General features: G+C 45.2%; 1 protein-coding gene across 5 annotated transcripts in view; it reads left to right on the top strand.

The window, feature by feature from the left end:
• med15 (mediator complex subunit 15) overlaps nt 1-25,694 on the top strand; it is a 198,478-nt gene that overhangs the window by 53,302 nt on the left and 119,482 nt on the right. For 3 of the 5 annotated variants that reach the window (XM_038793925.1, XM_038793946.1, XM_038793917.1), the window contains 4 exons: nt 1,825-2,027; nt 7,362-7,580; nt 10,696-10,965; nt 22,203-22,310. In XM_038793925.1, coding sequence (XP_038649853.1) covers nt 1,825-2,027; nt 7,362-7,580; nt 10,696-10,965; nt 22,203-22,310 — 800 coding nt within the window. The remainder of the gene's footprint in view (nt 1-1,824; nt 2,028-7,361; nt 7,581-10,695; nt 10,966-22,202; nt 22,311-25,694) is intronic. The other 2 variants (XM_038793935.1, XM_038793955.1) reach the window with 2 other exon arrangements.

The following is a 25,694-nucleotide window of genomic DNA, read 5'->3' as shown; positions in this document are numbered from 1 at the left end:
ATTGTGGCCTTCACTTCACTTTCCTGCCTGCACCCCATAATCCTCGACTTCCTTGTCGAGCAAAAAACTGCTCTGTTCAGCCTGAATGTATTCAATGACCCAGCCTCCACTGCTCATTGGGTAAGAGAATTCCAACCACTGATGAGCCTCTGAGAAGAAATTCCTCCTCATCTCCAGTTGAAAACAAAAGACTTCTTGGTATAATTGACTTCTCCCACACTGGTGGATATGCGCCCGGCTATTTCTCTCATATCCTTTCTGTAAGGTTTCAGCTTTTCTCTACCATGCCCCCCCAGACAGTCAGCTTACAGAGGTCACGGCCATCAGTCACCGTCTCCCAATTGTCAATATCAATGTAAGAAGTCTTACAACACCAGGTTAAAGTCCAACATGTTTGTTTCAAACACTAGCTTTTGGAGCACTGCTCCTTCCTCAGGTAAATGAAGAGGTTTGAACATCTTCATTCACCTGAGGAAGGAGCAGTGCTCCGAAAGCTAGTGTTTGAAACAATCATGTTGGACTTTAACCTGGTGTTGTAAGACTTCTTACTGTGCTCACCCCAGTCCAACGCCGGCATCTCCACATCATCAATATCAATGTGAATCAACTTCATATCTCACTTACAAGTAATGTGTGTGAAAGTTAGTGATGGTGAGATGATCACAGGCTGGAGTTGAAGGGCAGTACTCTTAGCTGAAGTTCCTTTATCGCAATCACTTGCTTAAAAATTGCTCATCCGTGGTACATTTGGTGTTGAGCCTTACGGTATATATTAATTCACAAGTGGGCATTGTGAATGGGAGCTTCAGGCCCATCACGTATGCATCATACAGAGAATTTTCTTCATCATAATGTAGGAATTTAATAAGTGGAGGATGTGTCTCAACCCTTCAAACCTGCTCTGTATGGTCATGGACCTCAACTCCACTTTCCCACTCAATTCCTGTGTCCCTTGGTTCCCTTTGATTCCAAGAATCTATCGATTTTGGTTTTGACAGTCCGCTGTGGCAGAAAATTCCAAAAATTCATAACCCGAGCCAAGAGCATTTCTGCATCATGGTACTAGTCAGCTGACCCCCTTCTCTAGTTTTGGTCCCTCGTTCACTACTCTCTGTATCAATGATTTGCTGGCATATTGCAGTAGGTACTAAAGTTTCGAAATAGTGCTGATAAAGATTGGGAGCCAGGGAGTTCATTTTTAAGTGCGATGTGAGTAACGAGGCAACAAGGATTCATGATTGGAGATCCCTTGCTTTAGCCGTAAATGTTTTTACAACTAAGTGGCTTTGCTAAGCACTTGAGTCAATCACACTTTAGGTCTGGAGTCACATGTAGCCTAGGTAGGGGTAGCATGTTCCCATCCCCATGTTTGAATTCTTATGACAGTTCAGCTTTTGTGTTTAGATTCAAACCCATTTGTGAACGTTAGTTTTTTTTTGCTATAAAATCTTTTTGATGTGACCACCAGAGGAAGGTAGCACAAGCTCATCTCTTGTCATGTGGCATTTACTATACGTGGGCATTTACTATACGTGCAGTGTCCAGCACATAGCTTACTGTGGTTCATCCAGTGTGATCGGTACAGAACTCTGTTATATGAATGACCAGGTTTACACCAATTAAGTACAAGACACCCTGCACATGGAACTTTTGCAAACTTGGTGAGTGCTGTGCCTTGTTGGATTCCTGCCTCATGATCTCTTGTGAACTGTGTGAGACACACTTTGCCTCTGTGAAGGAACCGACTGGGTCCAGGGTCAAGTTCGCATTTTGAATGAGGGGGGTTGAGGTTAATGGTGTTCTTTTATTAATCCAATCCTCCAGCCCAGTTACAGATGCAGCAGATCGCCCAGCAACAACAGCAACAATTCCAGGCCCAACAAGCCGTGCAACAACAACAGCAGCAGCAACAACAGCAGCAACAACAACAACAACAGCAGCAGCAGCAGCAACAACAGCAGCAGCAACAGTTCCAGGCACAACAGCAGCAGATAATTAAACTGCAGATGCAGCAGCAGCAACAGCAGGTAAACTGACTATATTGTACATGAATTGAATCCCTAGTGCCAGAGATGGGACACTACAGCACAGCTTTCCTGGAACAATAATTTCCCTTCCTGTCCTGAATATGCTAAGACAAGTCCCCAGCCTGAGTGACCATGCTTCCTGTGTGGGAAGTAACTGACTACATTGTTGTGAATTTTGCAGATGATACAAAGATATGTAGAGGGACAGGTTGTGTTGAGGAAGCAGAGAGGCTGCAGAAGGACCTGGATAGGCTAGGAGAGTGGCAGATGGAATAAAATGTGGAAAAGTGTGAGGTTATGCACTTTGGGAGGAAGAATAGAAGCATAGCCTATTTTCTAAATGGGAAAAGGCTTAGGAAATCTGAAGCACAAAGGGACTTGGGAGCCCTACTTCGGGATTCTCTTAATGTTAACATGCAGGTTCATTTGGCAGTTAGGAAGGCAATTGCAATAATAATAATCACTTATTGTCACAAGTAGGCTTCAATGAAGTTACTGTGAAAAGCCCCTAGTCGCCACATTCCGGTGCCTGTTTGGGGAGGCCAGTACGAGATTCAATGTCAGCATTCATGTCGAGAGGGCTAGAATGCAAGGGCAGGAATGTACTCTTGAGGCTTTATAAGGCTCTGGTAAGACCCTATGTGGAATATTGTGAGGAGTTTTGGGCGCCGTATCTAAGGAAGGATGTGCTGGTCTTGGAGAAGATCCAGAGGACGTTCACTAGAATGATCCCTGGAATAAAGGACTTGTCCTCTGAGGAGCGGTTGAGGACTCAGTGGAGTTTGGAAGGATGAGACAGGATCTCATTGAAACTTACAGAATACGGAGAGACCCAGATAGAGTGAACGTGGAGAGGATGTGTCCACCAGTAGGAGAAACTAGAACCTGAGGGCACAGCCTCAGACTGTAGGGACAATCCTGCACCAGGGGCAGCACGGTAGCATTGTGGACAGCACAATTGCTTCACAGCTCCAGGGTCCCAGGTTCGATTCCGGCTTGGGTCACTGTCTGTGCGGAGTCTGCACATTCTCCCCGTGTTTGGCCCCCCAACCCAAAGATGTGCAGGCTAGGTGGATTGGCCACGCTAAATTGCCCCTTAATTGGAGAAAATGAATTGAGTGCTCTAAATTTAAAAAAAAACCCACTGCAATAAAGTTACTGTGAAAATCTCCTCGCTGCCTCACTCCGGCGCCTATTCGGGTACACTGGGGGAGAGTTCAGAATGTCCAATTCAGGACTTGTGGAAAAACCGGAGCACCCGGAGGGAACCCATGCAGAAACGGGAGAATGTGCAAATTCCGCATAGACTGTGACCCAAGATGGGAATCGAACCCGGGACCCTGTTGCTGTGAAGTAACAGTGCTAACCACTGTGCTACCGTGCTGCCTCTTTAAATGCCCTCTGAAATGCACTCACTTCAAGGCAATTATGGATGGGCAATAAATGCTGTCCCAGACGTCTGATGACAGGTAAACATGTTGGAGGAGAAAGCTTCCCCAAAGCCCGAGAAGTGGACAGGGCCCACAGTTCATTCCGGCCAAAGCCCAAGTCCGGGGAGCAGCCGCAAGCCATCATTACGTAACTGCACCGGTACCAAGATTGGGAAAATATCCTGAACTGGACAAAGCACCTGTGGTCCTGTAAGTGGGAGGGACACTCGATTTGTGTGTACATATCACAGGCCATAGATGGAAACGTTATGAACAACCAGAATGGGGAAATCTCTCCCTACACGTTCTGGGGCGCACTGAAGACGGTGATATGCATGGGAATTATTGCACACAAGGTGTATAAAGAGAGGAAGGAGAGGGCGGCGGGACAGCAGCTTATTGACTTCATATTAGAGGTGGATGGCGGTACTCCTCGCCCACAACTGTGGAATTTCTGACGGCGAGAAAAAGGCTAAAGATGGACTTTGACCTACTCTCTTCTGGGAAAGCAGTGCAACAACTCCCCCGGACTAGGGACGTTCTACGAACACGGAGACAAAGCCAGCTGCCTGCTGGCTCACCAGCTGAGAAAGCAGGCAGCCATGAGGGAAATAGCCCAGGTTAGGGACAGCAGCGGTAGGCTATTCATCACTCCAGAAAGGATCAGCAAGGCCTTTGTGGCCTCCTACCAAGGGCTGTACACCTCCAAGCGCCCTGAGCGGGACTTGGGGATGAAGCAGTTCCTCGATGGACTGGACATGGCGGTCATGGGGAAGATAGGAGACAGGGCCTGGAAATACCATTAGAACTGGCGGAAGTCATGGAGAGTATTAACTCCATGTAGGCGGGGAACACCGGGGCCAGATGGATTCCAGGCGAACTTCTACAAAAAATTGAAGCCAGCACTGGCCTTGCACCTGCGGAAGATGTTCGCAGACTTGCTAGTAAGTGGCACTCTGCCATCAACACTGGCACACGTGGATCCTACAGGCCCATCTCATTACTCAATGTAGACGCAAAGATCCTGGCCAAGGTCCTGGCGGGGTGGCGGGAGAACTGCATGGCAGAAGTAGTCGCGGAGGCTTTGTCAAGGGCGGGCAGCCAACATCGAACATCAGGCACCTGCTGAACATAATAAAGACCCGATCCAGGGAGGGAACGCGAGAAGTGATAAAAGCAAATTACTGCGGATGCTGGAATCTGAAACGAAAGAGAAAATGCTGGAAAATCTCAGCAGGTCTGGCAGCATCTGTAGGGAGAGAAAAGACCTAATGTTTTGAGTACTCTTTGTCAGAAGTGATAATCTCGCTGGACGCAGAAAAGGCTTTGGGAACGGTTTGGGTTCGGGCCAGGGATCACCTCCTGAGTGAAACTGCTGCACGGTCCATCATGACGAGTGGATGGACTTTCACCACCAGCTCTAAATACTTCCAACTGCATGGAGGCACAAAACAGGGATGCCCACTATCTCTAGTGCTGATTGTCCTCAGAACAATGGAGGTGGGTAGGTATCCAAAGGGGTGAACAAAGGACATAGAGTTTCACTCTATGAGGATGACCTGCTCCTCTACATTTTGAACTCCATGACCAGCATGGAAGGGATAATGAAACTCCAAAAGGGAGTTTGGAGCCTTGTCGGGTTACAAGCTTAACCTGAGCAAGTGCGAGATCCTCCCTGTGAACCCGTAAGGAGGTGGTACAGAGCTGGGGGGACTGCCGTTCAAGCAAGCTCAGTCCAAAGATGTGCGGTTTAGGTGGATTGGCCATGCTAAATTGCCCTTAGTGTCCTATAGGGGGGGGGGGGGGGTTGTTGGGTTACGGGTATAGGGTGGATACGTGGGTTTGAGTAGGGTGACCATTTGCTCGGCACAACATCGAGGGCCGAAGGGCCTGTTCTGTGCTGTACTGTTCTATGTTCTAATTCCTCTACCGTGGATTTAAATGGTCATGACTGGACACAGATTCACAAAGGGAATCTGTCGAGTCTGGTGGAGGAAGTCAAAAGGGACCTGGAGAAGTGGGGCCTCCTGCCACTCTCCCTCGCAGGGAGAGTACAGATGATCAAAATGAATGTACTGTCCAGGTTCCTCTTCCTATTTAGATCCCTGCCGATCTACGTCCCAAAGTCCCTTTCTCAACACAGTCGGCAAATTAACCATGGTGTGTGTGTGTGGAAGAGAGAGAAAGAAGCCGAGGATCCATGAGAAGGGGAGGGGGGGAGAAGAGAGAGAGATAGAAGCCGAGGATCCATTTGGTGGGGGGGGGGGGGGGGGGGGGGGGGGGGGGGGGGGGGGGGGGGGGGAGAAGAGAGACTGAGGATCCATAAGAAGGTCCTACAAATGAAAAGAAGCATGGGAGACCTGACCCCCTCGCACCTACAGTTCTACCACTGGTGGCAACTGCAGTAAGAGTATTGGGATTTGCAATGGAACCAGGAACAGAGTGGGTGAAGTTGGAGGAGAGACCTGCATCGGGATGTCCCTCCGAGCCCTAGCCACACTCCCATTCCCCCAGGCCAAATACTTGAGGAGCCCAGTGGTAGTAGCTACACTCCAGTCATGGCACTAAACGAGGCAACGCTTCGGCCCAACTGAAATGTCCACAATAGCCCGCACCTACAACAACCAAAGGGTCACTCCCACAATAATGAAGTTACAAACGAACCACGGGACAAAGGAAAAGGAAAGAGCCATCGCAGAGAGGGAACGAAGACATGCAAGCGAACAAGAGCGAAAAGGGACAACGCTGCGGGAGACTGGTCCGAGAACAAGCTGGAGCCCAAACTAAATTGTAAATAGACACTTGTAACTACGTACTCTGGCCATACTGGGGATTGTAACACATTTATGTCGACTAAAGGGAGGTTAACACCACAGCGGGAGGGAAGACAATTGCCTGTAAATATATGTGCTGATTGCCATTTGTCTTTTTTATTTTCCTCTTTTTGTCCCCGTTTTTGTGAAATAGAAGATGTGAAAACCCAATAAAAATACTTTTTTAAAAAACTGGCTGAGCCAGCGACGCCAACGTCCTTCCTATGAGTGAATTTTTAAAACGGCTGTGTGGCCGTAACAGATTGTATGACTTGTCCCATTACCATCTCCATTTGCATTGCACCATCATTCCATTTGTCATTTAATCTCTCCTGCTTTCCACCCTGTCTAAGGCCTTCCCTTTTTTGTTTACCGCCCCAGCCCCAACCCCAACACTAACCTCCCTGGCTCTGTACGTAACACCTCTCTGACATTTTCCAACGATTTGAAATGTTAACTCTGTTTATCTTACCACAGATGCTTCATGACTAACTGAATATTTCCAGCGCATTATGTTACATTTAATGAAAGTCTCATCTCGGGCTACTATGTGGTTAGACACGGGGAGGGGGATTTTCTGGAAAAATACTTGTATGAACTTGAGTACTGTATTGTTGGGTACATGGGTGTCACTGTATAACAGTATTGGTGGGTATAGGTCTGTCACTGCATAACACTCAAGTGAACCAGAACACAGTAGCAGTGTTAGCACTGTTGCTTCATACTGCCAGGGTCCAAGGTTTGATTCCCGGCCTTTGTCACTGTACGGAGTCTGCACGTTATCCCCGTGTCTGTGTGGGTTTCCTTTGGGTGCTCTGGTTTCCTCCCACAGGTCCCGAAACGCAAGCTGTTAGGTGAATTGGACATTCTGAATTCTCCCTCTGTTTACCTGAACAGGTGCTGGAATGCGGCGACTAGGGGCTTTTCACAGTAACTTCATTGCAGTGTTAATGTTAGCCTACTTGTGACATTAAAGATTATTTTTTAAAAGTATTGAAGCGTGAAAGTCAGTCACTGATGTAATAATGAACCTATCTGGATTTTCTGAGCATGTGTAATACAAAAATCTTTTCCTTCTTACTCTGTCGCAGAGGATGATCCAGCAGCAGCTCCAGCAACAGCAGCAGCAGCAACAGATCCAACTCCAGCAACTTCAGCAGCTGCAGTCTCAGCCACAATCACAGCTGGCACCTCAATCCCAGTCTCAGCCCATGGTAGCTCAGGTGCCAGGCCAAATGTCAGGCCCGGTTTCCATGTCTTCATCCTTAACACAGCAGCAGCCGCCAATCAAGCTTCAACCCCTGCATCAGGTACACAAGCTCTCATTGCGAACCAACTGCTGTGTTCTCTACCTTTGGCATTGGGTATTAAATGGTAGAAGATCCCATAAATTAGGAACAGTGGAGTAGGAGTAGGCCATTCAGCCCATTGGGAACCTGCTCAGATGTCCAATAAGATCATGACTGATGTGATTATAGTCTCAACTCCACTTTCTTCTCTGCCCACCGTAGCCCTTGACTTTGCCTATTAAAATCTATTTAACTCAGCCTTGAATAAATTCAATCATCCAGCCTCCACTGCTTTCTGAGGAAGAGAATTCCATACACTAACGACCCTCCGAGAGAAAAAAGTTCTTCTCATCTGTCTTAAAAGGGAGATCTCTTATTTTTAAATTGTTCCCCACAAGTATGCGCTCTTATCTTCCACTCTACCAAGTCCCCTAAAGATCTTGTATGTTTCAATAAGGTCACCTCTCATTCTTCTAAATTCCAATGGGTCTAGGCCCAGCCTGCCTAACCTTTCCTCATAAGACCATCCCTTCATTCCAGGAATGAGCCGAGTAAACCTTCCCTGAACTGCTTCTCACCCAGTTCTATCTTTTTCAAATAAGGAGACCAAAACTGTACACGGGATCCAGATGTGATCTTAATGGCCCTGTACAGCTATAGTAAAACTTCCTTATTTTTATTTTTATTACATTTCTCTTGCAATAACACCAAGATTCCATTTGCCTTCCCAATCATTTGCTGCATCTGCATACTAATTGTTTGTGTTTCATATACAGGACACCCATACCACTGACTTCTGCAGCTTTCACAATTTAAAAATATGATGCTTTTCTATTCTTCCTGCCAAAATGGACAAGTTCACATTGTTCCACATTATACTCCATCTGCCAATTTCTGCCCACTCGTTTAACCTGTCTATCTCTTTGCAAACTCTTTACTTCCTCTGGACAACTTAATTCACTACCTATCTTGGTGTCATCGGCAAATTTAGTTGCCATCCATTCGGTCCTTTCATCCAAGTCATTGATACAGACTAGTCTCTTGTCCTAGTTGTGGCATCAGAGAGAGAGAGACAGACAGAGTGATTTCCCTTTCATGTTAGAAGAGCACACGCAATTGTAGCAATACCAACACTCTGACTTGACAAAATGTATATCTAGAGGATTAGAATGCAAAGGAGCACAAGTGATGTTTCAGCTGTACAAAGCCTTAGTGAGCAGTTCTGAATTACAGATGGATGTATTGGAGTGAGTGCAGAGTTAATCTACTTGAATAATAAATGGACTTCCACGGGTTAAATTGCAAGGAGATTGGATAAACACGGGTTGTATTCTCTGGAACTTAGAAGATTTAAGGGGCGGCACGGTGGCACAGTGGTTAGCACTGTTGCCTGACAGCATCAGTGATCCCGGTTCAATTCCAGCCTGGTGACTGTGTGGAGTTTGCACATTCTCCCCGTGTCTGCGTGGGTTTCCTCCGGGTGCTCTGGTTTCCTCTGGCTACACTCTAAAGATGTGTAGGTTAGGTAGATTGACCACACTAAATTGCCCCTCAGTGTCCAAAAGGTTAGGTGGAGGATAGGGGGTTAGGATGGGGGTGAAGGCCTAGGTAGGGTGCTCTTTCGGGGAATGGTGACAAAGTCTTGAGGGTGAAATGACTTGCTCTTGTTTGCATGTTCCTGTGTTCCCTGACTCTTTGTGAGTATTATCAATTTTAATTGTGATGCAAGAAATCACAGAATCTTAGATATATGACCGTGTATCTGTGCCAGCTTTTTGAAGAACTATCTAACTCATGTCATTCCCCAATTCTTTTCCCATGGTCCTTGAAAATTTTATTTTTCAATTAAGAATTCCCTTTTAAAAATGTTGATGAATCTGATACCAGCACCCTTCCAGGCAGCTCATTATGGATTACAGCAACTTGCTACGGAATAATATTTCTCCTCTCCTCCTCCCCTCTGATTCTTTTGTCAATTATCTTAAATGTGTTGCCACTTACCACCACCACTCCTACCAGTGGAAACAGTTTCTCCTTATTTACCCTTATCAAAACCCTTCATGATTTTAATCATCTCTATTAAATTTCATAACCTTCCTTGCCCTAAAGAGCATAATATCAACTTTTCTAATCAATGCTATTGATTTCTGCACCCCATTTTCATCCATTTGGGGCTTGACATGTGTCATTCTTGTAGATAAGCCAGCTATTCAAACAGGACACCTGTGGCCTTCCAATTTAGCCATAGTGTGGGGGTGGAGCTGGCTTATAGTGAATCCCTTGCCCAGGGTATTATTCATGGGCTGGGTAGCTTGACTGAACCTGTTCTGAAACAGGATCCTGCTGTTTTATTAGTAAAACCCAACTTATGCACTTGTATTGATTGGAAAGTTTATAGCAATACGCGAGGGACCAGTAGATGCTCAAAGTAATGTTCTGCCTTTATTTCTGAAAATGGCAGCATATTCTTAACCTTATATTCAGAGCTCCCTCACATTGAGCATGTTGCAGATCGTTTGTAGTACAGTCACATAATATACATTGTGATCTTGCTTCAAACACCTGCCAAACTAACAGAATAAGTATGTTTTAGTCTTCATTTAAACTTCTGGGCCATACCCAATTGTCTTTAGCTGGTAAATCCAGTACATTTGATTTGACTAAGTTGGATGGCTTGTCATAGAATCTTAGCCCCCAAAAGGAGACCATTCGGCCCATTGTGTACCTTTTGGCTTTTTAAATGAATTACTCGATTAGTCTCATGCTAGTGCCTTTTCACCATATGACTGCAGGTTTTTCCCTTAAAGGATTTATCCAATTTCCTTTCGAAAATTATTCCTGAATTCGTTCCATTGCTCGTTCAAGTTGTGCATTCCAGATCATAACTTGCTGTATAAAAAGGAATTATTCTCATCTTGCCTCTATTTCTTTTCGCATTTATCTTAAATCAGTGTGCCCTGGTTACCAACCTTTCTGCGTGTTAAATTTCCTCCTGAAGGAAAGCCTTGCTGGGCATTGCTATTGCGTTGATCATCTGACCCTAAACATTTATTAAATCACAAGTACATTAATGGAAAATGGATGTAACCCAGATGCAAATGTAATTGATTAGCCTCTTATACTTCTTTTGTTTCAGGTCCGTTCGCCGTTTTCCCAGGGCCAGGCGGCCCAGGCCCAGGCTCAAGCTCAAGCACAGGCCCAGGCTCAAGCTCAGGCACAGGCCCAGGCCCAGGCCCAGGCTCAAGCTCAGGCCCAGGCTCAAGCACAGGCCCAGGCTCAAGCACAGGCCCAGGCTCAAGCGCAGGCCCAGGCTCAAGCGCAGGCCCAGGCTCAAGCGCAGGCACAGGCTCAGGCTCAGGCCCAAGCCCAGGCTCAGGCTCAAGTACAAATGGGAGCAGGAGGGCAGGTAAGGAAAGTGATGTGAGTGAGTGCCAGCCGGCCATCACTGCATGAGTTGATCAGCATGTTGTAGAATTTCTAGTGGATTCCTTGTTCCTCTGCAGGGTCATTGTCTAGGTTAATTGCACGCGTTTGTAAAGCAAGCTGCTTCTCAATAATACAATAATAAATTAACCCTACACCCAATTATTTTTCTCCCTTAGCTGCAAGTATTTTTTGCAGCTACAGAATTTAATAATTGCAAATATCCAGCTTTAATTGTTATCTGGAATAACAGATATAATGTGTAGGCATCACTCATTTCAAGGCCTGGACAAACCAGTTTTGGTGCAGAAACATTACCGTCAGTCCATTTTCTGAAACATTAACTTGCTAATTACTTCCGATAGAAGTTTCCAAACTCTTGCAAAATCCAAAACTGGCCATGGAGTGTGGTGGGGACAGGGAAGAGGTAGGATTAGGGATAGGTTTCAGAGATCCACTTGCTGATTTGGTAAATTAATTTCAACAGTAGAGATCTTGATAAAGGCTCACTGCAGCATCAATTACACAAGAAAGTGCTGTTCGATTTGCACCCCTGCAGTAGATGGTTAGCCCTCTGAAAACCCAGCTGGTGCGTGCATATGGCATGCTGGACTGCATATGTAGAATGACACAGATTTTTTGAAAAAATGCAGTAAGAAGTCTTACAACACCAGGTTAAAGTCCAACATATTTATTTCAAACACTAGCTTTCGGAGCACTGCTCCTTCCTCAGGCGAATGAAGAGGTTCAAACCTCTTCATTCACCCGAGGAAGGAGCAGTGCTCCAAAAGCTAGTGTTTGAAATAAACATGTTGGACTTTAACCTGGTGTTGTAAGACTTGCTGTGCTCACTCCAGTCCAACGCCGGCATCTCCACATCATAGAAAAAATGGGAATAGGAGTAGGCCATTCAGCCCTTTGAGCCTGCTCTGCCATTCAATGTGATCATGGTTGATCCTCTATCTCAGCGCCATGCTCCCTAACATCACAGAAACTTCAACCCAACCAATTTGTTGATACTTATCTCCCATCTGACTTGTAGTGCCGATCTAATGTGTTTATTGCTTCCATATCCCGTTCCCTTCACTGGCTGTCTAAAGTAGTCTTAACGATTGACACGATTTCTGGTTCAGTCACTAACTCTGCTAGGGTATTCCAAAGCCTCACTTCTCTGTGTACCCCTGTCCAAATTTTTTTTTAACTGCTCCTAGGCTTATAATTTTTCATTTAATCGAATATCTCTGACCCTTGTTGGCAGCAGCAAGAAATAATTGCCTTTTTAAAAAAATATATTTAATTCCAAATGTGTAAAAAAACATCAATATATACAAAAACACATTTTGCAAACTCTCAGTCCACAGTTTGTACAATTTCTCCCCTTTTTACCCCCTCCCTGCGACAAACGGTTCCTCAAACACTGTCATGAACAAACCCCCACTGTGTCTCAAAGCCCTCCGTTGACCCCCTTAACTCACATTTAATCTTTTCCAACCAGAGAAAATCGTAAACTCTCCCAACTAGCGGCGTATTTAACCTCAAATTTAGCAAGTTCCTTCACCGGGCAATTAGAGAGGTGAAGGCCAATCACTGGCCCCTTTCCCCTCCAGCAGCTCCGGCACTTCCGACACCCCAAAGATTGCCACCATCAGGTCTGGTCTGACCTCCACCCCCACAATCTTAGCTAGAGTCTCAAACACCGCTTCCCAGTATCTCTCCAGCTTCTCGCACCCATCCTTTCCACAACCTAACCTGATCCTTCACCCAGAGGTGCATCGCCTAAAAGATCACCTCCGCATCCAAACTCCTTGGGTGTGCAAAACCCTGAGACCTCTTATTCGGTCCGTTTAACCCACAGATGTTGCACATTACAATTCTTATGTCTCCATTCCCCTCTACCACCTGCCATCATTCCTTTCCAGCTCTACCTTCTCTAATACCACCCTAAATCTGGCCCATCCAAATGGCTGCCCCTCTCCACCCATGACCACGCTTTGTCTCCAACTCTGCCATGTCGCGATTCTCCCCCTCCAGCATGGCTCCTCTCGCTGTGTCCTCTCCCACCTCACTTCCGATCACCGGCATTAGATGCCAGCGTGGCAGCTCCCGCTCAAATGCTCGCATACACACCCCTCTGGCCCACCCCCACCAGCCCCTCATTAACCTGTGCAAACGGCCTCTACCCACCTGAATCTTCCTCAGCCAGCAAGCCCACCCAGCGGGCCCTACCATACTCACCCCTTACCCAAAATTACAAATTGCCCCTTTCAAAAGTTTCAAAATAATACTCCTGGCCTTCAAATGTGACCCACAGTTTTGCCTTGTAGAGCACCGCAAACCAAATCTTCCTTTGGTACAACACCGCCATGGCCCTGTTGAATGCAACAAGTCTCTTCGCCAGCTCTGCACCAATGTCCTGGCATATTCGGGCATGATTCCCCTCCCATTCACAGTCTCGCTTCTCCCTGGCCTACTGTCGGATCTTCTCCTTTTCCATGAACATGAGCAACCACACAGTCACCCCCCGCGGGGGCTCTACCACTCTTGGCTTCTGCCTTTGAGACATGTGGGTTCTGTCCCCCTCTGGGGCCTTGTCCAGCACCCTCTCCTTCACCAACCTGGCCAACATCGACACATATTTTGTGGCACTCTTTCCTTCCGCACCCTAGCAGACCCACAGTTTGTAGGTTCTGTGGCCTGGACAGGTTCTCCTGCACCTCTTGTTGCAGCACCACGGGTCCCCTCCAATTCCATAGCCAGGTCTTTAACTGTTTTTTGCTGGGCCTTGTAGCCAGTAGACATGTCAATCTTGGAGAAAACCTCTCCTTTTACATCTCCTGCACAACTTTCCTGCTGGAGCTATCCTACTGTGAACAACCACTCACTCCAAGGCCGCCACCGGAATTCCTTGCAATTTTCTATTCCTATCTATCCTGTCTTGTGCCTTCATAATTTTAAATATCCAGATCAAATCACCCTGCGGTCTCCCCTTTTACAATTAAAGCAACTCCATTTATCCAAGCTTTATTCCTCATTAACATGTGGATCTGTGTAGTACCCTCTCTGCTGCCTCAGTATTTTCTTTATAAGTCTGAACCCAGAACTACATTGAATACTTGGGCAACTGATCTTGCTCTGGTTTGCAAAAACCTCATTATTGCATCCAATGACACAATCCGAAACTGTGAACCCTAGCCACTTAGGGTCTGCTTTTAATCTCCTGTGACTTTCATGACATTGCCTGAGACTGCACTTTGCAAAGAAACGGCCCTACATCATGCAGTCTCTGTGGCGTCAGATTGACAGGAATGCCTGTAGACTCTACACAGTATCTGATGAGTCAGGACTAGTCTGTGGTTTCTGATGAAGACAGCATTTGTAACAAGTTAGCCCAGCCTTCAGGTTTTGTCTACTGAACAGTCATCAGCCGCTACCAGGTGACCAGAGTGGCTTCCAATAATGCACATTTCAGCAACATTTCAACATTGCGTATCCCTGCAACATATGGACTGCAGCTCTCCAAGAAGGCAGCCTTGAGGGCAATTAGGGATGGGCAACAAATGCCGGCCATGCCAATGATATCCACATCCTATGACAAACTAAAAAAGTATATTCTAAGCAAAATTATTGGCTCTAGAAACAGTTTTGCCCCACATCAATTGCAGCATATACCTGCAGCCAGGAGGAGGCACCTGTGAAGGCATTCAGGGGACAAGGTTCTTCTGAGCTCAGGCATGTCCATCCCCATAAACTTCAACCAGTACCCCTTCTGAAGCTAGGACAAACCTCAATGCCTCTGCAGAGGGTACCAAGGCAGGTGGATACTTTTAGCAAGCTACTGGTTGTTTTACTTTCTTTGAGGAGAATGAGGAACTGGGAAAGAAGTTCTTGTTCTTTGAGAATCTCGGCCTCAAGATGGTGGTCTCAGGCAAAATGCAAGTATCATTTGACAAATCAATGTTGTTTTGTGGGGATCTGAAGGTTCAAGCATTTGACTTTGACAGGAGCATGCAAGAAGGCCCGAAGCAACTTAGTCCGCACAGTTTCTTGGGATTACCTCTGATGTGAAGCTCAACTAAGATGCCGGCCAGACCTTCTCCAGCAACTCCCATGGAATCCTACTTTGATAAACTGTACCGTCATCCCAAGTTCCCGAAGCCAACTATTGCTGAAAAAAATTCTGTTGACACTTTTGGACTTCATTAGGACAATTCGCAAGAATCCAACTTATAAAAGGAATAACAATTTATACTGCATGAGAAGAGAGTGCTGATTGATTGGCAAATGGACTCTGAATAGAATAGAACAGTACAGCACAGAACAGGCCCTTCGGCCCTCGATGTTGTGCCGAGCAATGATCACCCCACTTAAACCCACGTAACCCGTATACCCGTAACCCAACAATCCCCCCATTAACCTTACACTACGGGCAATTTAGCATGGCCAATCCACCTAACCCGCACATCTTTGGACTGTGGGAGGAAACCGGAGCACCCGGAGGAAACCCACGCACACACAGGGAGGACGTGCAGACTCCACACAGACAGTGACCCAGCCAGGAATCGAACCTGGGACCCTGGAGCTGTGAAGCATTGATGCTAACCACCATGCTACCGTGAGGCCCTGCTACCGTGAGGCCCTCTGGTTAGTAGATTGCCATGGAGAATGCACCGGTTTACTGATAACTGACAGTTAACTGCCAAACCAGGCTGTTTGACTCTGATTGGTCAGATTGGGGAATGAACCAGGGAATGACTGTCACATGTTTTGTTTCGTTGAAAAAAGCGCAATGTGTGTGCAGAAGCTGTACTGTTTACATAGCTGTCTGGTAGATTCTTTGGATGTTTTTCAGCACAGAAAATCCCATGCTAAGGAAAAAGTCACAATTAATCCCAAGCTGGAGTCATAGCTAGGTACGAAACTTTGCTTGCAACGAACACTCCAATGCCAAATGTTTTTTTTACTGAACTATAGAAACATAGAAAAAGTAGGAGCAGGAGGAGGCCATTCGACCCTTCAAGCACACTCAGCCATTCATTACGATCATGGCTGATCATCCAGTTCCATAGCCTAATCCCACTTCCCCCATATCCATTAACCCCATTTGCCCTAAGTGGTATATCTAACTGCTTCTTGAATCCATACAATGTTTTGGATTCAACTACTTCCTGTGGTAACAAATTCCACAGGTTCACCACTCTCTGGGTCAAGAAATATCTCCTCATCTCTTTCCTAAATGGTCTACCGTGTATCCTCAGACTGTGTTGCCTGGTTCTGGATACACCCACCATGGGGAACATCCTTCCTGTATCTATCCTGTCTAGTCCTGTATGAATTTTATAGGTTTCAAAGAGATCCTCCCTCATTCTTCTGAACTCCAGCAAATACAATCCTAACCGATTCAATCTCTCCTCGTACGCCAGTCCTGCCATCCCAGGAATCAGTCTGCTAAACCTTTGCTGCACTCCCTCTATAGCTAGAACATTCTTCCTCAGATAAGGAGACAATTGAAGATTGTGCTTGAGGCATCCACCATTGTCCCACTGTGCTGTGTTGGTCGCATTTGAAGCCTGGAGTATGGGTGCAGCATTGCTTACTCATCCTGGTTCTGTTAGCATTTGAGTACTAGACATACGCATGTAAAGACTGTAGCTGAATCTTCTAGATTGGCTCCGTGCATTTCCTGCACACAGAAGTCAATGTAGATCAAAGAGCATTTGAAACTGACCAGCCTCTCAATATACTGAGTGGGCTGTGGCTGTGAACATCTCCTCCTGCAGCAGTCTGGTAGCTGATGCCTGTGATAAGAGGTTTGGAATCACGGCACAAAAGTTGTGCATGCCTTCCTACAACTTACCGTACTAAAGAATCTCATGTTTGGAGCAGTTTGGCTGGTATTTCAGCAGCACGGTTAAGGTGTGGACCTGCCCAGTTGGCTGGTATATGTCTAGAAACCAAGAGCGACATTAGTTCCAGCCCTCAGTTTTAGCGCATGGCAGGCATGGTGCTGACTGAAGCTAGTGGAATTGTTAACCAGAATCCAACAGGTGACTGTTATTAGCAAAGACAACATCCTGTTACACAGAACATAGATAGCTGGGTCTGTCGAGATTGGGGTGGGACAACCTAACACCCTAATCCCCAATGGCTGTCCTAGCCCCCAGCTGACAAGTAGTCTCCTGGGAGAGACAAAACTCAGATTTGGGAAAAGAAAATGGCGAATTCATGGGGACAGAAATCTAGGAAATTCCATTGTGATCACCAGAGGCGCTCAAAACAAGCTCCTGGTGACCACAGTGACTGTGAGCCATGTCACACAATACCCCTCTTTTATATGCTGCAGTGTCAGCTGCAAACAGGAATTTGTCCAATTGCCTAGTGAACATTTGTAGAGAATCTGCATTCATTACTCAAGCCCCACTTGCAGCAAAGGTCGATGACCTTCTATTGGAATCAGCTCTGGTAGATAATCCCTGTGACCACATTTCAAGGCTGGCTGCTAGGCTCCTGCTTCAGCTTGAAGATGTAAGCGTAGTAGTCTTGGATAGGCTGGTGATCTTCATGACAGGATGGATTTCTGCACAACTTTTATTTACTTTCTTCAGCATTTCAGATTTGTGATCAGGGACAAAGGGGACATTTCATTGATTCTATGATGGGGAAAGAAGACCTAGTTCTTAGACTCTTATCTTGCGCACTCTTTTACCCATCAAGGTAGCAAACAGGCAAAGCCCTGAGGTTCCCAGTGCTAGGTTGCTGACTTAGACAAGCACCATTGGCAATGTTTCTAGCTCTGGAAATTTACGCTCTGCAGTCTGACGATAACCAATGTGTTAATGTTTGCCATGACTAAATCCATTGAAGAGTGATTATTTTTTTCAAATCTGCTTATGTTGCTGGAAGGGGTGAACTATGAGACTTGATGTTTATGCTTTTTATGGGAATGAGAATAGGCCATTTCACCCCTGCCATTCAATGAGATCATGTTTGATGTGTATCTCAACCTGGTTCCATAACTCCCGAAACCCTTTCCTAACAAATAAACAATCTGAGCACTGAAATTTGCAAATGATCCCCAACTGCAATTGCTTTTTGGGGTCGAGAGTTAGGATGTCTTCACACCATCGCCACAGTGACCTCCTTCTATCTATTGCCTACATGGGATTCAGTTTGGAGGATTTAGAATAGAGCAGCATTAAGATTCCAGATTAATGCAGGTGATGCTGCTTGTGACAGCAGCTGTGTGTGAAATTCAGCTGTACCAATCTCCTCTTCAATTTCCTGGAGGGGCCTTTGAATTGAATTGTCAGGTTATAAGAGTAACTCGTCGGAAGCCTCCACTGGCTGGACCAGTAACTGAGGTGAATAAAAACTTTGGGCAGTTTGCCTGCTCCCTAACGCAGAAGAGCACTGCTCAAATTGTGGTCAGTTTGTATCAGTCACTCACTGCCTGAGCTAGCTGAACTTTTCAGGGAGGCATTGTGTTCTCTCTTAATGACCCTCCTGTTCACTCTAAGATGTCAGGTGCCCTTTATCTTTGCTCCTTGAAATTATTTGTCAGAACTTTTGTTCTGAACCCTGACAAGCTTTGGATTATTGGGCTCAACATTAAGAGCTGATATGTTGTCTAATGAGTACAGTATTGTGGAGGGACTTCACATACACGAGTTCAATACCTCACTGGTACATCAAATCATTGGCGATGTTGCTAATACAAGAACTGGGAAATACTAGTGATCTTGTATCTACGCTTCCTGTTTTAGTAAGTGTATTAGTGTTATATATTTTCCCAGAGTGGTGTTTGTATTAAGTGTGTGGGGGTGTGGTCTTGAACAGGGCAGTAACTAAAGCTCCGATGCTTCGAAGTTTTGCACGTTTCATATAATTTCAAAGCATTTAGTCCAGTTCTCCATCTCTGGCCCATTTCTGGTTCCCTTTCCTTTCATTGATTGATATCTTTTCCCATGTACCTATGTTTCTTAATATGTAGTATCCAACAGTTCACTGCTGGAAGGGTTAAAAGCTGAGAGATTCTAGAGCAAATGTTTGCTCCAGCATCCTTTAAAGGCACATCTCCTGTGATATTGCTCACGAGTAAAAGTACAATTCTAACAACCTTCACGGATCCCTCTCATGGTATTTCTGCTCTCTATCTCCTGTCTTTTCTCTCTATCTTTGTTTCAAATAATTTCCTTCTGCCTCTTTTTATATATGCCTGTTAAACACTTACCTTGTCATTCAGTATCCTTGTCATTCAGTATCCTATTTGCTTTTCCTCAAATTTTTGTTCTTTTTGTTTCTCTCGCTTCTGTATGTCTTCCATACTTTCCTTAAGCCTCCCGTACCTTTTGTCTCTTACTATATCTTCCAGTTGATCTTCCTGTTCTCACACGGTTTTTGTTTTACCATTTCTGTAAGAGCACAGACACATATAATAATTTCTTTAATTTCTTTTAAACTTTTTTTGGGGGGAGGGGCCGCACAGTGGTTAGTACTGCTGCCTCACAGCACCATGGTCCCAGGTTCAATTCCAGCTTGGGTGACTGTCTGTGTGGAGTTTGCATGTTCTCCTGTGCTCTGGTTTCCTCCCACAGTCCAAAGTTGTGCAGGCTAGGTGGATTTGCCATTATAAAAATTGCCCCTTAGTCTCCAGCGATATACAGATGCGGTGGGGTTATGGGGATAGGGTGGGGGAATGGGCCGAGAGAGCGTGCTCTTTCAGAGGGTCAGTGCAGAAATGATGAGCCGAATGACCACCTTCTGCACTGTAGAGATTCTATGATACACGTATGTCTGTCGTTCGCTCTTTTTCCTCTTTCTCGCCCGCCCCCTACCTAGGTGCTAGATTGTCTTTCCCTGTTGCTTGGATGCAGGGCTACTGTTGACTGTCACAAACACTGGAGTTGAGGAATTTTGTCTTTAACTTCATGTGTTTCGTATGAATGACCAGTGTAGGCAGTAAGGAGGGAGGGGGTTGGGGCAGCTCATCCTCTTTGTGATGGATACTGAAGAATGCTCAAGGGTATGGCAAGAGGTTACCCCGTTGTCTCACATCTGCTCTCAGTCCAAGAATGACCATGCCCAGGGAACCCATGGGTAAGAGTCAGTGGTTTGGAAATGACTACATGACAATAGAAATGATGTGTTGGGAAGGAGTGGCACTGAACGTTACCGACAGTTTGGGCCTTGCAAAATACATTGTTAATTTACTTTGTCAGTGAGATTTGGAACAGAAAAGCAACCTGTGCCCAAGTCTATGCACTGTCTTGGCTCCTGGAAATTGTATTCTTATTGGAGAGATTTTGTCAGTGTTATTTGTTTCTAAGAGTGTGTACGAGGGTGGATGAGGAGTTGCCACGACAACTATTACAAAATTTCCTTCGTACTGGTTTTGCATAAATGATTGAATGCTAAAAGGAAGTATCCAGTTGGAAAAGTGAAAAAACAGCAACATAGAGGACGAAAGCCAAGACCAATTTGCCGTCAGCTGTTGATGTTGCGCCTAACATGCATGGCAGATTTGAGGAAAGCCACCAAGACGTTGTTAGATACACAAACAGGTAGTGCACAGGAATACTGATCTGTAGGTGCTGGCCAGGTTAGTGCTGAGGTCCAGGCTCTGTTGCTGAAGTGTGTTATGTCGTTGGTGTGTAGACTGACCAACCACCGTGTTTGCAGGGCAACTTTACCTGCTTGATTTCTTCCAGTTATTGTCTTGTCAGTCAGTGCATGTTGTGATGCTTCCTGTTTTAATCACCTCCCATTACCCTTTGCTGGCTGCCTCTGTGTTTCTGTGAACTAATGGATTCATTGGATCCTCTGTCCTTCAGTCTCTGCTCAAGCTGCCTCTTTTGTTTAAGTATTGCTGAATTAAAACTTTATTTTTGAAAGTACACACGTCCTATAAAAAAATTCTAATGATTTAGGGTGGGAAGCAAAAACATTCTAGCTTATTTTATTGGCTGTTATCTTGATTGGATCCACCTTCAAAATGTCATGACCTAAATGCACTTCATAAAGTGGCAAGGACTGAAGGCTGATCAGATAAACAATTGTACATCATAGCAAAAAAAAAGTTCCCATCAAGGTACAGGGAAATTCTGTCCTCCATTGTTCCATTGATCTGATTTGTGTCCTCTTGCAGAACAGCTGACTTTAATGCTCACGTTGTCAGTTGGTTTGGTTCTCTGTCAGACCAAAATCTCAAAGACAAAACCGCCTGAGTACTAAAGAGGGTTGAAACATTTTTCAATCAGCCAACGTCAGATCACTAACTTGCAGGTGATTTCCATGACATCCAGTCAACTCCAGCATCAAGCCAACATAAAATAGACACAGAATTGCTCATTTGACTGAGATACCGTAGACCGACTAGTGCTAGTGGGCTTGTACTCAAGATTTCATCAGTGCCTCTGGGAAAGGGGAGAAGCAAATAGGCAGCACAAACATTATCAGAACGCTGTAGATCAGTGTTGTCCAATGTGTTTTCCACTAGGCACGTGTGGCTCATTGGGATTCCAGATGTGGCTAATTGCATGCCCGATCAGTGAATAAATAGTAGTAAACAAAAAATCGTTGAGCAAGTGATCTCAATACTCATTCACAGGATGTGAGCATTAACCTTTGTTGGTAAATTCCGATGATGAAAAGCAGAGTGCATGAGTTTTTCTGATTGTCGAATGCTTTCCTTTTTAATTAATGAATGGTTGCAAGTGTTTGTTCAGTGAAGTGTGAATTATGTTTACATACATGAGAGAGTTTGTGTAAGGTATTTTCTACTAAAATTGGTGCATGTGGTTAAATCGGGTGTCACTGCACCCACACTGGTGCTATTGGACAACACTGTCACAGAAATTTAACAAATGGACAGGATTCCTATTTCTGTAATCCCTGGTTTAAACTGAATCCTCCCATCTCCCAAGAAAAGAACAACTGAAATGAATTAGATTTTTCAATTTTAAACAAAAATGAATTGATTCCTGAAAGACCAGAAAGTTAAACTTGTTTAATTTGCCCTTTAGATTCTGGATCTGTTCACAATGGTTGTGTTCTCCCCCATTTGTAATGCCACATAACAAAGGCTTAGGGTGACAAAATGTGGCTGCGAGCTGCCCACTTCTGGAGATTGTAATTCACATAGGGACGTGTGTGCTTCCTTTTCATTCTTGCAGCACTGCATTCTTGTTTTGCGATTACTTGTCTGTTGTCCCTCTGTCCTCAAAGATGATGTCCTCTGTGACCCGTGCTGTGCGACCACGTTTCCCACCTGCCTCTGTTGCATCGTCCACGCCTCAAAGCTCCGTTCCTCTGGGAGGACAGCAAATAGCACAGGTATTTAACTGTACGATGGGCAGCTCTCTAGGTTGACTTGTGAGTAGCTTATTGCTTTAGTGCTCCAGGTTTGGATTTCATAAAACCAAAGAGTCACTGAACTGCACACAAATCCTGTTTGGTTGCTCCAATACTTGAATTCCCAGAGTAGATGCTGCTCTCTCTTGTAAGATCAGGGTAGGAAGCAACTTCAGCCTGTCTCCATCCACTTTACAGTAAATTTTCTTTTGACATCTGACTGGGTAAATGAGTGGGACCAAGGAGGTCCTTTTTGACCTTGGTCTGTTCTGGCTGTTCTTGGCCTCAGTGCCACTGGGATAGGGAGGAGATGGGGGGTTTGGGGAGTGATGGGGGGTTTGGTGAGGGGGGGGAACAGAGTTGCTAGCAATCCTGTTCTTGATCACGATCAGTGACGTTACTTGGAATATGTAGGTGAAGTGAAGGGCACAGTGTGTGAAAACAGTTTGGCGTGATAGTTGAATAGTTTGGTAACATTCCCCATCAGAGATTGAGGAATGGGCGCTGTTAAAAGAGGTCATAAATAAAACTGAGCAATATTCTGTTCAGATTATAAAGGGAACAAAGGCAGATGTAATTTGGACAAATCTTAATGAAATCCTTCAACACTAAAACTAAAGTTTGAGAATGGTTAAAGATGGTTTCCATGACTCAGTTCCTGAGCTGACACTTACATGACAGATGAGGATGATTTTATATACGTGGTTCAATTCTGTGAACTGGTGTCGAAGTACCAGTTTCAGGACGGCATGGTGGCACAGTGGTTAGCACTGCTGCTTCACAGCACCAGGGACCCGGGTTCAATTCCGGCCTCGTGCCTGCGTGGGATTTGCACTTTCTCCCCGTGTCTGCGTGGGTTACGTCCTAGAGTTCAGAGATGTGCAGGTTAGGTGGATTGTCCATGCTAAATGGCCCCTTAGTGTCAAAAAGGTTAGGTTGGGTTATTGGGTTGCGGGGTAGTGTGAAGGTGTGGGCTTAAGTAGGGCACTCTTTCCAAGAGCCAGTGCAGACCCGAAAGGTCGAATGGCCTCCTTCTGCACTATAAATTCTACGATTCTATGAAAAAGCCAAGCTGCCATCTTTCCAGGTGGTCAGAGGTAAGGCCTCTGTTGTGCTGAGATATACAGACCAGAAAATCACGGGTTCCTTCCTTCGAGATACTGTGCTGATAGCAAATGGTAGGGCCACTACAGTGGGTTTGGATAAAAGAGGGAGAAATTTGCCAGGGTTTCTGCTTCCTCTCTTCTGGAATACACCCTTATGGGTGAACATCTCCAAGCACTCTGCAAAGACCAAGCTGTTGTAGCAAAGACAGACTGGTCACCTGGGGAACCCGCTGAGAGTCCAGCAAGAGAAGGTGGAATTGGGAGAGGAGGGTGGAATGTTGGGTAATTAAAGGACCTTGGTGTCGAGAGGGGTTAGGGCAAGGCATCAATCCATGAGCATCCTGTGTCCAGAATGGGTGCATTTATAATACTGTATTGCTACCACTTTACCAATCTGGTCAAAATGTGTCACCGGTTTTAAATTTAAATTCACAGTGGGGAAGACGAATATTTTGCTACATTAAACAAATAAATAGTGTTTTACACCACAAGCAACTTCCTAACGCAGTCTTATCACAGTACGGTTTCCATGCTCTTGGCCCATTGGATTAAAAATAAATAAAAAATTTAGATTACCCAATTAATTTTTTTTTCTGATTAAGGGCAAGTTAGCATGGCCAATCCACCTACCCTGCACATCTTTGGATTGTGGAGGCAAAACCCACGCAAACACCGGGAGAATGTGCAAACGCCACACGGATAGTGATCCAGAGCCGGGATCGAACCTGGGACCTTGGTGCCGTGAGGCAGCAGTGCTAACCACTGCGCCGCCATCCTGTCCTGAGCCCATTGGATTTCTGTGTGAGAATGACTTTAGGTTTTTGAAATCCAGCCTGTCTTTGTATAAAAAATATTGCCTCTAATTATCTGTCAGTCTGACTCCTTTTTAATAATGTGTCTTGGCTATTGAAACCAAATCAATTCAAAATAACAGCAAATAAAAATGGCTCCTGAATTTGATGACTGGTCAACGTTTGTCGCGGGCTGCCTCAGGGAGTCAACTTAAAGGACTGTCCTCACAAAGTCATGTTTTTGTTTTGCATATTGTTTTAATCATGTTTGTGCTTTCAGCTTGTGAATGGATTTTAAAAAGCCTTTTTTCCCCCTGGTATTGTGAGCAAAGCTGCTTCATAAGCTCCGCTTGATTCTCATGATGTCCCTGTAAATGTGTAGCTTGTCAGTCAACTAAATTATGCACGGTTCACACCGTTGCTGCCTCGCTGGGACGTCTGTGGAGTCAATTTCTTGGTGCTACCTGTTTGTTTAAACAGAATGTGGAAGAATTCTTTTGTGCATAGCCGATACTTGACTGCTGGAATTCAGCTTGTGGTCGAAGAACTGTGTGACTGTGTTCATTCCTGTAATCTCTTGAAAGGTCGCATACACAGCACATACTGTATATACGTGTATATTAGCAATCTTTAAATCAGGCATGAGTACTTTATTTCTTAATCAGAGCCTTTGTTCTATGATCTCCGATATCAGTTTACTAATGGAGCAGTCTTTTTTTTTGGTGTTGTAGATGTTATAAAACTGGTAAGCTGCCAGGAGTAAACCTTTGCTTGTATAGGTTTCAGTAGGTATCAAAAGCCCTGTGAACATGGGGTTGACAATTGATATATCGGCAAAGAGGAGTAAAACTTTTACGCAATCAGCTGGAAAGGTAGGTGCTTTGCAGCATGCATTCTGCATGTAATGCATCCCGTTGCGAGGGAGTGTCGTTCTAACAAAATTATGAAGGGGTTTGATAGGGTGGATGTCGAGAGATTGTTTCCATTGGTTGGGGAATCCAAAACATAGGGACGCAGAATCGGGATAAGGCGTCGATCATTTTAGATGAGGAGAAATTACTTCACTCAAAGGGTTGTGAGTCATCTGAATTCTCCATCTCAGGAGGGTTGTGGATGCTCCATCATTGTATATATTTAAGGCTGAGATAGATAGAATTTTGGTCTCGGGGAATTAAGGAATATGGGGAGTGGGCAGGAGAATTGAGTTGAAGCCAAAGATCAGCCAGGATCATATTGAATGGAGAAGCAAGCTCAATGGGGGGAGTGATTTACTCCTTTTATTTAAAAAAATCTTAAATTTAAAAAAAATCCAATTAAAGAACACCTACCCTGCATGTCTTTAGGGTTGTGGGAGTGAGACCCATGCAGACACGGGGAGAATGTGCAATCTCCACATGGACAGTGACCTGGGGCCTGGGTCAAACTCTGGTCTTCGGCACCATGAGGCAGCAGTGCTAACAACTGCGTCA

This window comes from Scyliorhinus canicula, chromosome 1, assembly GCF_902713615.1.
Source record: "Scyliorhinus canicula chromosome 1, sScyCan1.1, whole genome shotgun sequence".
Lineage (NCBI taxonomy): Eukaryota > Metazoa > Chordata > Chondrichthyes > Carcharhiniformes > Scyliorhinidae > Scyliorhinus > Scyliorhinus canicula.
Note: the sequence above shows the minus strand (reverse complement) of the source record. Positions and strands in the feature narration are given on the sequence as shown.